Here is a 12,926-nt window from a genome sequence, read left to right as displayed (position 1 = left end):
CTAAGTTAATGATATTCAGTTGTCACCTCCATCACCATCACTTCAGATACCTAATTTCCTCTCTCACCGACTGTTTACTTATTGGTCGATTTGTAGAATAAGACTCCTCCATTTATTGAAGTCCTCCGTTCCATTTATTTCCATTGGTTGTTATAAGATAATTTGAATATATAAATATTGGCTATGTAAATTATAACATGTTCATCGAAGTTTGCTGAGGGCGAGTTAAATTGTCCTCAGAATGAAGTCAGAGCATTACCAGACTTCATCGCTTTCGGTTCACCTTATTTGTGTTGTCTCAGTTTTCAACATTAATTTATCTCCCTAATTTTTACAAGCACATTTCTGTTTGAAGATCGAGAACATTTTTGCTCATAATTTCACACCATGTTCATAATCTCACATCTATTTCGACACGCTACACTAGTATGCGCAGCGAGTGTGCGTTTTGTTTCCTCACACATCTGATACAGAATATGGCACTCGATGCATTTCGTTGACCTTTATACTCTACACCTTTGAGAGATATTGGACCGTGATATGTTTGCACCACCGTTGCCACATCGGTCTGCGCTGTAGGTAGCAGTAGGTGTGGATGGGTTTACCGTTATGTGTCTCTATTAGCCTCACGATACACACACGGTCGAGCGACGTGCATGCACCGGGACTTCTCTGCCAGCCAGCACCGGGGTCGTGGCGTCGCAGGTTCTCGCTGCCCGGTGAAAAAAGCATACTGATTTGTAAATTGTCCGTCAAGCTATCCTGGGTTTTCGGGCAGTCGGTTATCCTTTTACAAAGAATAGGGAGGTGTGAGAGAACTAAAAGTCGGCGGCAGAAGGTAAGAACTGCATATATACAAGAGTATCTCGTACTTCCTGCTGCTCAAGAGCTTATGTGAGGAACAGTACTGTGTTTTCCATTTAGCTGCATACCGAGCCGGGGGTGACATATAGCCAGGGGCCAGGGAGGCTCTCACCTCCCTTATATAGAAGAGAAGGCTTTAGGTTTGCTTCCCTGCCTTCTACTTCTAGCTACCATTGTCGCGGCCTTCCTGTTACTTGTCGGACCCCGTTCTTGTCTTTTCGTTATGACCACTACTTTTAGGTGATTTTAGTGTATATATGCTCAGTGCACGTTTTCCAGTAGCTTCCAGTTTTTAAAGTACGAGTACATTTACGTGGCGAACTGTCAGTCTCTCGTGCGAGTCGGTGTGTATGGCGCCTGCACGTGCACTCCGCTCATGCAACTTTAGAGATAATAGAAGTATGGACCAACCCACCTCCACCACGTTGAGCCGCTTCAAGTGGTGGCTTTTGGGCGTACCTCACCTCCCTGGTATGACGTAACCCAAGCAGCGCTTGAAACCATGTCATGTGTACTGTTCGACCAGCCAGGGAGGTATAAGAAAAGGAGAAGAAACAAGAATCTTTGTTGTTGTGGTGGTGGTGGTGGTGGTGTGTTTTTTTTTTTAACCCGTACCCGGAGAATTTATATATAGGCCTAAATGCACTCTATCACCTCATGTTTTGATACATTGCTTCGGAAACATCACGACGAACTCATGCAGGAAGGAGCTGTTGGCTACCCCTTTCGGCAACATGTTTTTTCTTCTTTTGTACCGTGCGTGCAGAGAACAAGACGTGCGAAGAAAAAAAAAATAATGAAAGATAACGAGCATGGAGATATATACTGATAAGTATATACATTTACGGTTAAGACCAAAAAAAAAAACTTTTTGAATGTAAAATACTACTCGCAAAGAAGCATACAGCCAATTACTAACTCTAATCCTAAAGTGTGCCTGCCGAAAGATGCCATGTTAACTTTTTATGACACTAGGCCCTACTACAAACACTATTCCTCTAATCTTTGCAGTCCTGGGGACTCAATAACAAGAAGATTTGAAGAAAAATTTGGAGGATTTGTTCCGTAACATATACCACCAAATTTCCATAGAGGCTTTCAACGTTTCCTCATAAATTCAGCTTGGAATATTTATCGCTAACATCAAAGACGTCTTCTTTTGTTCCCCAAATCCATTCCATTGAAAGAGCGGTATGGAACATGGAGCATCAAAGACCGGTGAAATGCTATTAAGCATTCAGTTGTCATGCTATAGAACCCACGCATATATTGTATTTAGAATTTGGATTCCGCTCATTCTCCGACACCTCCCTGGTTTGGGTATGTATAACGACCTTGCATAGGTATAGGATCATACTGGAATTTATAGCATAAGGGACTTAACCGAACAGAACTGGACAGAAACTCTTTGCTGTGAAATAGATTTATCTTTGATAGGGCTTACACGCCGATTTCTCTGAGTTTAAGTATAGGCTGTAGTGGGGGGGGGGGGGGGGGGCTGAGAAAATAATTTGACCTACGCGTTTTCCGTTTGACTCATTGCGTGTTGTTTTTACTTTTCTTTGCAAAACATGCGGGTTCCAGCGTTTGTATTTCATGTCGAAAACAAAAGAAAATGTTACAGGACATGACTTCCAAAGAAGATTCTGCTTGTGGCCTCATCTGTCGATTATTGCTAAAATACTGATATGTTTAACAAAAGACATTGGAATTCATCTTCCCCTCGACTCACCATAACTTGGATTTTTTTATGCATGTTATTAATTATGACTAACAAAAGAAAACAGGAAAACATGCACGTTATGCTCAATCTATATAGGGAAAGGTGCATCCATTGTCTTTGTTAATCATAGGGTGTGCTTTACCAATAAAGTCACGAGCAGAATCTGGGTTTGAAAGATTTGTTTGTTTGTTGTTGTTTTTGTGTATCCAATATAATCTGTAGAAAAAGAGTAGAAATGATATTATCAAATTGTATATAATGCGTATTATGGAATATTTTTAAAAAGATATTCATTTCGCCACATAGTGATGTTGAGGGTATTATGAATCAAACCAGAAAGTCAACATTTATTTGCACCGCATTGTGTATAAGGTCCTTCAAATGAGTAGGTACCTATAGGCCTATGATATGTTGATTCGATGAATTCGGTAAGGATGAGTGGTAGACACAATGGAGGCTTGCCGAAACTCTGGCGGACAATCCGATCGCGGGAATAATACACTTAAGGACTTTTCATCAAGAACCTGAATGAAAGAAATTGGTATCACAGCAGGGCGATGAAGGGATTTGGATTATTCTCTTCTTGTCTCAGGGACGAGACTGGAGTAAGATCTTCAGCTATATAGGCCTATAAGTTAAGCAGTTTGTTGTCGACGAAAAGAACACTTTGCCATTCTTCAGATTGATTGCCTAGGTTTTACCTTTTTTTCTATCATGGCTCACTACACTCGGCGCCCAGTATGGATAGTGCTGTACTATTCAACTAAATTATTTTGTCTTAGTCTTTTCCCCATATCAAGATATCTCATAATCACTCTCTTCTTTTCAAAGCTATTCTTTGTTACCAATACACATTTATAGATGACGTTGTGGAGTCTTCCCAGAGGGTTGTCTTAAATTGCCATTGTTATTACCCCATCACATTCAGGTGCATGCCCAATTAATATAGGCCTACTCCTGGGCCCAGTTGCATAAGAATTGTCATCAAACAAAAGTCAGAAAATCAAACGTGAGTCTCTGAATATTCAGTGCTGATCAAGAGGGGTATGAAGTTATCATCTTAGCCGAGTATGAACTCGCTGGGCAGAAATTATGTTTAATAAAGAGCAAAGTAACCTTATACCTCCATTTCACTATGTCAGACTATGCGGGAGTGTATTTTTGTATGTGTGTCTGTTATTGTGTGTATTATGTGTCTACGTGCGATTGTTCATCCAATCAATTTGTGTATCTTTTTGCCATTGATTTCTCAGCAACATTGTAACGGTGCAAATTGAAATCATTCGTCTGGAGAAGCGTGTTACCCAACAAAACATGATTCGCGTAGTCCTCTTCATCTTCATGACCGGACTGGTAATGCAGTTCCCCGTCACCCAACACCTCATTGTGGACATGGCCTGCAAGCGGCTCGACTACGCCGACGACGTCTGCTCCGACCTCAGCAAACACCCGGAAGCGGAGGACGCCGTCCAGGCCGAGGCGTCGCGCATCATGATTTGGCAGTCTGTCTTCTGCGACATTCCTGGCGCCATGTCGGCGCTCATTCTCGGCGCGCAGAGCGACAAGGTCGGGCGGAAGCCGATCATGCTCATGCCTATCGTGGGCTCGACCCTGCTCGTGTTCACCCTCCTACTCGGCTCTCTTGTGCAGAAGGCCTCCATGGTGTTCCTTCTGACTAGCTCCGTGGTGCTTGGCCTCAGCGGTGGGATCGGCACGTTCCTGACAGCCGTGACCAACTTTGTCACCGACACCACTCCCGAGGAGCAGCGTACCGAGCGGCTCAGTAAGACTATGCCCTTCATGGGGCTTGGCATGATTGCGGGCTTCATATCGTCGGGATTCCTCACCCAAACCTTCGGCGTTACCGCCGTGTACCTCATCGACTTCCTCATGATGATCAGCGTGGTCTACCTCGTCGTATTCCATTTGGAGGAACCCTCACGAGTCGCGGATGAGTCGTCTGCCGACGATGGTCGTATCAAGGATAAGCCGATTGGTGTGGTGGCGTCTGCACGCGAGAACCTCACGGCCGGCGTTAGGGTTTTCACCTCGCAGAAATCGAGGACTGCCAAGTTACAACTAGCCGTTCTTACCATCAGCGGGATGGTCGGAATGGCCATCATGGTTGGTAAGATCAGATATCCTCTATTTCTCATGACCAATTGATTCGTGAAAATATTTTTTTTATGCCTCCGCCACGAAGTGTCTCTATCCATGTGTTCGGTTTGTCCTACCTTCCGTCCGTCCATCCGTCCGTCCGTCCATCCGTCCGTAATCGATTTTATGGACTGCTTTGTAAATTGATTCAATGCTTCTTCACAAGGGAAGTGCCTATATGTTTTACATATGTATGTATACATATGTGTGTGTGTGTGTGTGTGTGTGTTTGTACTGTGTTTGTGGGTTTGCTTGTTTTTCGTTAATGACAAACAATTTCTTCCAATTGAATGGAGACTGGGCCTTATATAAAAGACGAGAGTAACGTTTTACTTACTACATTGTCAGATTGAAGTAAATCATCTCTATATAGATAATTGCCACATCGATTGTCTTGGTTTGTTTTGTCCAGCTGAAGGGAACCTGCTGATGCTTTACACGAAAAAAGCTCCGTTCTCCTTCACCCCAACGACCTTTTCGCTGCACACCGCGCTTAAGAATGGCCTCGGGATTGTGGGTCAAGCGGTGGGCACAACCGTCTTCTTCCGGGTCGTAGGCGAGCGATCGATACGCAACGATTTCATCCTTCTCCAGATCGCCTCGCTAGGCGGATGCGCCATCAATATTTTCACGGGCTTGGCTTCGTCGTCCGCCCTGCTTTGGTTATGTGAGTTTCGGGAGTGACTTCAAGTATACTATTCTGGCTTCTCTGACAAAAGATCATAATTATCTTAATTTGAGTTATTTTATTCTTATACACGACTCACCATGGTCTGAATGTATTCAGGTCTCGTGTGTAACATAACCCTTCTTTTCACGGATAAACTATACTCGAAGTTTTGGGAAAAATAATGTTTGTTTGTTTGTTTGATTTTTTGTTGGACGGAATTCTCAAGGGTCCATCGCTCAAAAATTTGTAAGCGCCGCAAACTCGTATGTTGATGACAGAAAAAGTATTTGACACAGTGCGACCAGACGAATAATGTTTTCATAGTCAGTGATGGAGAATATATACAGAGACAAGAACATGTGCAACGTCACTATATAGAGGACTTTGATGATGATGTTGATTGATGATTTTGATGTATTATGGATTTGATTGTTGAATAGAAAGTGACCTATGAACACTTACTCTTGTCACTTTTCTCACAAATATCACAGGAAACCCGAAATGCTTTCCTACGAATGTAATCATAGAAATATCGTCAGTTTATGTACACAGGAAAATGATCACACTGCAATCTCTGCAACGTCAGTTGGTTCAAGATGGCACCAAAAAAATTGTCAATATTTTTCTTTCTTTGTGTCCTTGCAATATATTTCTGCGATGATTCGTTTTGCTGCAATCGTTATACTTTGATTATTACAAAGGATTGAATGCTCTGGTGCATTTAGTTGTCGACAACATGACATTTTCCTTCATGTCACTTTGTCTTTCGCCTATGCAGGCATTTGTTCTAACGTAAACCGTTTCCGAAAAGTTCAGTTGTGTGTTACAGTCATTCTTTCAAGACATATAGTCAATTAAGTAAATAAAAAATGCCATTATATTTCTTCCTTTAATCCTCATCTGTTTCATTCTTCAAGATACGTAATTTGTGAATAATTAAAAGTGCCAAATTTACAATATCATCCGTATTACCAATTTCCCCAAATCTAATGATAATAGTCCATCTGTCTGAAAATCAGCTTTAACATTTTCATTGTTCTTCTCTGTTGATTGTCTTTATCCATCAGCAACCGTCCTCGTTATGTTTTGCACTCCCGCACAATCAGCAAATGGTTCAATAGTATCCAGACTCGTCAGTCCTCAACAAAAAGGTAAGATGGATATTGGTTGAAAGTCACTCTTGCAAAAGTGCGGGTTAAATGTAGTCTACAAATGCTTATGCAAATTTTGACTATAAAACGTCTTAAGTGGTCATCTCATTGGCTTGGAGACTAAGTGGCGACCTGGTGACGACTTGAGTGTCGCTGGTCCCTGAGACGTCTCCGCGACATCTCGTGGAGACTTAGCCTGGTCTGCGGGGATTCTCGAGAGAGTTGGACACGGTCATTTCTTTTCGGAGACTTTTTCATGTCTCCAGTAGTCTCGGAGACGCTTTGGTGACGTCACTTTAGTCGTGACCAAGTCGCGGAGACTAATTTTGTCCATGATGTCTCCGCGACCCATGGACCCATGACCACCTATACCGGTGACAATGTTGAGACGTTATACGTCATTTCTTTTCAAATTGATCTCAATGATGCAATAATAGATGGTAATGTCAACTCTTTGTATGCATGTGTGTCCAATCAATTCTGAAGTTATAAAATAATATGATGCACTAATCTTTTAGAGATTTCAGAATGAATGTAATGAAATCAAATGAAATGCGTTATTGGATGATTGCTTAAAACTTTTTTGATTGATTAAATTAAATACATTGGTATTGAATGCTTTCTTATCCACACACACACGAAAAAAAAAAACATGCACGTAATAATGTTTTATGTTTCCGGCCGAAACTGCAAGTGGTCTCTTTCCCACCAATTCTTCTTACGCGCGCGCGCACACACACACACACACACACACACATACACACACACACCCTCACAAACTTTCTCCCTCCTTCCCTCTCTTCTTGTAGGAGCGTTCATGTCGCTAGGAACGTTCCTAAACACGCTGGCCGTACCCGTCGCCAGCTTCGTCCTCAACAACATCTACTCGGCGTCCGTGCAGACCCGGCCAGGCCTGGTGTTCTTGTTCATCGCCACCGTTCACGCGGTCACCTTCTTAGCGATCACGTGGGTCAAACCGATGTTGCCTGTGATGTGATCCCTTCCCATACACCTTTGCATATCATGTGCCAAATATGTACCTGCTTTCTGTCACCCTCACCTTTGTTGGAAGTCTGTGCATTTATCATTTTTATCGCAGCATGTATCCCGCATTCATATATCCATTACCAATCTTATACTCTTGCTTGTGTTCGTGGAACGCTTGTGTGTCGATGCTCCCCTTAGTGAATTTTAGCCATTCGCTATGCGAACGACTGCAATTAGTCTAATCTGGTATGGAAAAGGAAGAAGTACAACAAGAAAATGGGAATCGGCTTAAATCTAACGATTCGTCATGTTAACTATTTTTTTATAGCGCGTCATATTTTATATGAAGATATCGTGTAATACAATTATATTATAATTTTTAATGTTCGTTGATAGAATCGATTCAGACTCTTAATTAGATCTCAACGTTTCTTGTAGCTTGCTTCTTTATACTGGCGAGACTATTCCGTTTGGAGCTGTAGTCAGCGGTGACGGCGTCATTTCCAGTGGCGTGAAAATATTACATGTTATATCACAACTACAGTTTCAAACTCGATGAGATATAAGAACTGCTCATCCCGACATCAGAGGTCCACGTCATGAGACCGACAGCCCATGAGTTAGACACTAAGCAAGTAAGACCCGCGACACTGACACATTTAGCCTCGTGTTGTAATGTCGAACTCGTGCACGGGCTGTTTTTACTTAGTGTCGAACTCATTGGCCTTATTTGCCTAGTGTTAAATTTTTGGGCTGTATGACTCATGGACCTTTTTCAGTTTCGAACTCCTGGGCTGTATGACTCCTGGGTGTCGGTCTAGTGGGATATCCCCCAACATCACAACTTCTTCTTCTTCTTCTTCTTCTTCTTCTTCTTCTTCTTCTTCTTCTTCTTCTTCTCGAGTAACTAACTACGCAAAACGAAATGTTTTAGATTCTTCCAATCCAATGTTAGATACACTATCTGGCGCAGGGTGTTGAGCTGCCAGATCTTCTTGTGTGCAAAGCTCTGGTAAAGGTGCACATCACTGAATAATATCGACAATGATTTTGTAAATCGGGTAATGAGTCTATCAAATCATGATGATTTTGTGTGAATCTTTTCGTTGCAAGCGTCAGTAAAGGTATGTGGTACAAAGCTAATCATAATAATTTCATCTAACTTTCTCCCGTATTCATGTCACGTGATCACAGTCGTCAGCAATCGACGTGAACACTGAGAAATTCCCGGTAGCGACCCCAGATATATTGGTTTATGCATATTGCCGAAAGCTGCGGTGACACCTGTCTGATTGCAGAACCGATAGATTTGGGAGTTGCAGTTGCCATGTATATTTTGTAAACAATAATGTTCCACGCGGGGGCCATTAACCAGCATTCGATACTCCATTTCCGGACTTATTCCCATATGCTTATACCAAGAGGCATACCGTAGTGATTTCGGGAGCATTCTTTAAATTTGGTGGGTTTTAGCGTAGTGATTGCTTTTGGTAGGGTGTTATTTGTTTTTCTTTCTTTTAAAAGCAACGTGAAGGAGAACTGAAACTTCAGAAAAGAAGTACTTAGTAGATGAATGAATTGATAAAAATTTGAAAACAATACACACAATAAAATTTTTAAAGTATATAAGTAATAATTGCATGTACTTCCGGATTCAGTAATTATGTTTGTATTGTTTTCTTTATCTGCTCATTCTTTTTTCTTTAATATATATATTTCTGCCTCCTTCATTTTTTCCCTTTGCTTTTCGTGAGAAATCGGCAAGTAGTATAAATAACTTTATCGTAGAGTCAGTTAAACCTTCAAGCATGGCTTAAACGCGCATCGCTTCCGCCTTGACAACGCTTTACTTGAAATCGAATTTAACTCTGTACCCTCGCACAGTATGCACATTTCATAATCCAGAACAGTGTGTACCATGCATGCGTTGTGTACCTTCATGGGCTCCAGGTTTTTGCAAAATTAATGATTTGTGGCAACATTTTTTATTCGGTTAAAAAAACGCCTTGCAAGCTAAATATTGAATTCCCGGTGGCGTGCTTAACCGACAGAAAGGGAAATCCCGAGTCTGCAAGCTGTGTGCCATATATCTTTTAATTCACTGACGATTGCTGAATGTGTGCACAAACTGTATGGTACTTCATGCGGTTATTGACATATTATTATTTCATTTGTGGACAGCAAGGGAGGATAGGCAGAATACGCATGGTACGCGATAGCTAGCAGTCAAAATTGTGAGGTTGCATAAAATATGAGGAAAAGCTTTTTCGTAATGATCATTATATGATTTATGTAGACTCATCGGCATGAAAGTGATACAACACTTGAAATAAAGACACTTTAAAGAAGAGGACCCACATTGTAGGCATGCCGGATATAACATTTGAAAGCGCGTGTTTGTTTGTTTGCTTGTTTCCACAATAAGGATAACTAGTATATCAAACTGTCTTCTTTAAATTTAAATCGTACCCATATGCATTGAGTCCGATCTCTCGCTTGTGTTGCCTATCGCAATTGTATCTTTAGGTTGACTTTGGTGCTAAATTGAAAAACTTTTTTCTCCTTAATTCTTTCTCTTCCTTATCTTTTCTTGAGCTGCATCGCGTACAGCTTAAAAAGGGCATTCCAGACGATTTTCATAATTTCACATCATGTAGTACATAAATCAACAGCTCCGTGAACGGATTTATGGAATTTATTGTGGTTCTTGAGCAGAGAAACAATACTTTAAAGACCTTAAACAAATTACACTGAACAAGGATGATGACATAGGAGGCTGACATATTTCAGAAATGTAGCAGTGCAATTCCATTACAATACCGCTTGTTTGCGAATTCACCTGTGTATAGTCTATACATGCCTTCTTCTTTTGTTCTGCTTCCTTGAGCCTCAACTCATGCATTCTTATGGTGACTCTGCCATGTCATCATCCTCGTTCATTGCAATTTCTTATAAATTTTGAAAATATTTTTCTTTTTCAGAAATGTAGCAGTGCAATATGGAATGGAATTGAATTGAATTGAAAAGCGGTATTACAATACCGCTTGTTTGCGAATTCACCTGTGTATAATCTATACATGCCTTCTTCTTTTGTTCTGCTTCCTTGAGCCTCAACTCATGCATTCTTATGGTGACTCTGCCATGGATTGTCATCATCCTTGTTCATTGCAATTTCTTATAAATTTTGAAAATATTCTTATTCTTCATCCCAGTAATCATAAATTCTGAAACTCAGTCTTCAGTATAAACTATAGTTGTTAAAATGTAAAAATCTGAAAATCATCCGGAGGTCTCCTTTAATTTCCCTCAGGAGCCTTTAACACACATTGACTTTACTTGTAATCTCAGCTGGCCGACATAAATCAGAATGAAGTTCGCTGACTTAGAAAGTGTATGACCTTCATTATATTTCCTCTGGTTATATCGGTGAAATCGGGTTTAAGTCTTATCGGATTCATTTTCCCGTTCATTGGAATTCTTTTTCCGTCATTTTATTTATTTTTTTTCTATCTATCTATTTATTTATCTTATGATTTATTCATTCATTTATTTATTCATTCATTTGCTTGTTCTTAACTCATCTAACCAGCAATGTAGGGCCTACATGTACGTATTTATCATTATACGCTTGTGTTTGTTTCAGATCCTTGTTTTCCTTCTTAACGTTACTTGCTGCCTAATTTTCCCCCTTTGTTTTTTGCCTTTAAAGGGGATGGCTAGTAACTGATCAGTGGGAATCAGTGGAAATGCTGGGGGGATGATTGTTCCAATCCTTGTGGGATTCATTTAAGAGTATACATTATGTATCTATTGTTGTGTGAAAATTGGTTGCTTCAGAACGGTCTCATATTCAAGTAATGTGCAGTTTAATGCCCCGCCACTGTACAGGCATGCTAACCTGGAAACATTGAACTGCACATTACTTGAATATGAGACCATTCTGAAGCAAACAATTTTCACACAACAATAGATATATAATGTACTCTTAAATGAATCCCACAAGAATTGGAACAATCATCCCCCAGCATTCCCACTGATTCCCACTGATAAGGTACTAGCCATCCCCTTTAAAATGAAATACAAAACGTTCTTTCCTTATATCTTTCCAATTTTTGTCACAATATTCGCCCTTCTCCTGTTCCCCTTTCCTTTTCCTTCTTCATATGGTATAGAATCTATGCTGATTTATGTTTTTGTATATCGTTTGAACAGAATATTGGTGATACAGAGACCGTCAGGTACCATAGTACTATGTAAACCCGTTTAATCATTGTGTCGTCTTATTTCATTCTACAGATACGTAGTGATGTTTACGCTGGACAGGCAAGTCAAAGATGAGAAGAAAACGGAGTGAATGGCAGACTAAACATTTATGGTGGTTTTTTTAATCGTTCAAAAGAAAAATGAAAAAAAAAAACAACCCGAGAATAAACTTATGAAGAGTTTTGTCGCAGAACGGATTAAGTACCTTATTAGATATCTTAAAAGTATACTGAGTAAGTGCATTAATGAATAGAGAAAAAAAAATCCCATGATTCTTCACTTGTTGCATAACAAGGGATATTCCTGAAGGTTTGGTTAAAAATGTCACATATTTTCTTATCATTTTCTCTGTTTCTTTAAAACATGTTTAATTGCAACCATCTCAAATTGACAAGTATTGAGATAGCTCGAAACACTTCATATGAAATATTATAAAAGGTATGGGTAGTAGGTTCTGAGCATAGGGACGTATATGTGCTAATGTGTTTAGCACTGTATACACGTCTTTGTGTTTATGCACAAAAAATACGGTGCTATGTTGAAATAAGATCATATGATTTGTGACAAATGAATATAAAGGCACAAATTAGTACAGAATAATTACTATTAGTGGTGATGCCGTTTTGCGGATTCCACCTCCACGGATGCCTTATCTAAAAAGGACTTTAATTTGTACGAAACATTTGCCGGTTTTATTTTTTATCTCAGTGATCCTGAAGGTGTGGATGGAAGATTGAACAAGTTCATTTGTTTGTTTCAAATAATTGTTTATCATTTTTTTTTCTTGCAACTTACCGCCCATTTCATTCTCACCCTATGATGATCTATGCATTTATTGAAAAAGAACTGGCAAGCTAATGTTCGTTTGTTGATCCGTATGTTTGAAATGTGCAATCCTCATGATAGCTGAAAACCTGAGCGAATTGAATTCACAGCCTGAGTTAAATTTTGGTTTTTGCCACTTGAGTGTCTAGATGAAGTGCCAGTTTTAAGTAGACTTTGCATTAGTAAGATGTTGCGTCGTGACTTTCGCCAGACATTATTTGAACCGCCACGTCATGTGGTGTGTTACCCTAAATCATATTTAATTAAATAGATTTGATTTGAAATG

General features: G+C 40.1%; 1 protein-coding gene across 1 annotated transcript; it reads left to right on the top strand.

Moving 5' to 3' along the window:
- The first annotated feature begins 3,841 nt into the window (after positions 1-3,841).
- LOC139739533 (proton-coupled folate transporter-like) lies at positions 3,842-11,913 on the top strand. Its single transcript, XM_071650132.1, has 5 exons — positions 3,842-4,715; positions 5,157-5,411; positions 6,482-6,565; positions 7,375-7,531; positions 11,849-11,913. Exons 1-5 carry the CDS (start codon positions 3,902-3,904, stop codon positions 11,904-11,906), a joined length of 1,368 nt encoding a protein of 455 aa, XP_071506233.1. The 5' UTR covers positions 3,842-3,901; the 3' UTR covers positions 11,907-11,913.
- Positions 11,914-12,926: the final 1,013 nt, after the last annotated feature.

The sequence above is a fragment of the Diadema antillarum genome, unplaced genomic scaffold (genome assembly GCF_040938485.1).
Source record: "Diadema antillarum isolate AM-2024a unplaced genomic scaffold, OU_Dant_1.0 seq00000803_RagTag, whole genome shotgun sequence".
NCBI lineage: Eukaryota > Metazoa > Echinodermata > Echinoidea > Diadematoida > Diadematidae > Diadema > Diadema antillarum.
Note: the sequence above shows the minus strand (reverse complement) of the source record. Positions and strands in the feature narration are given on the sequence as shown.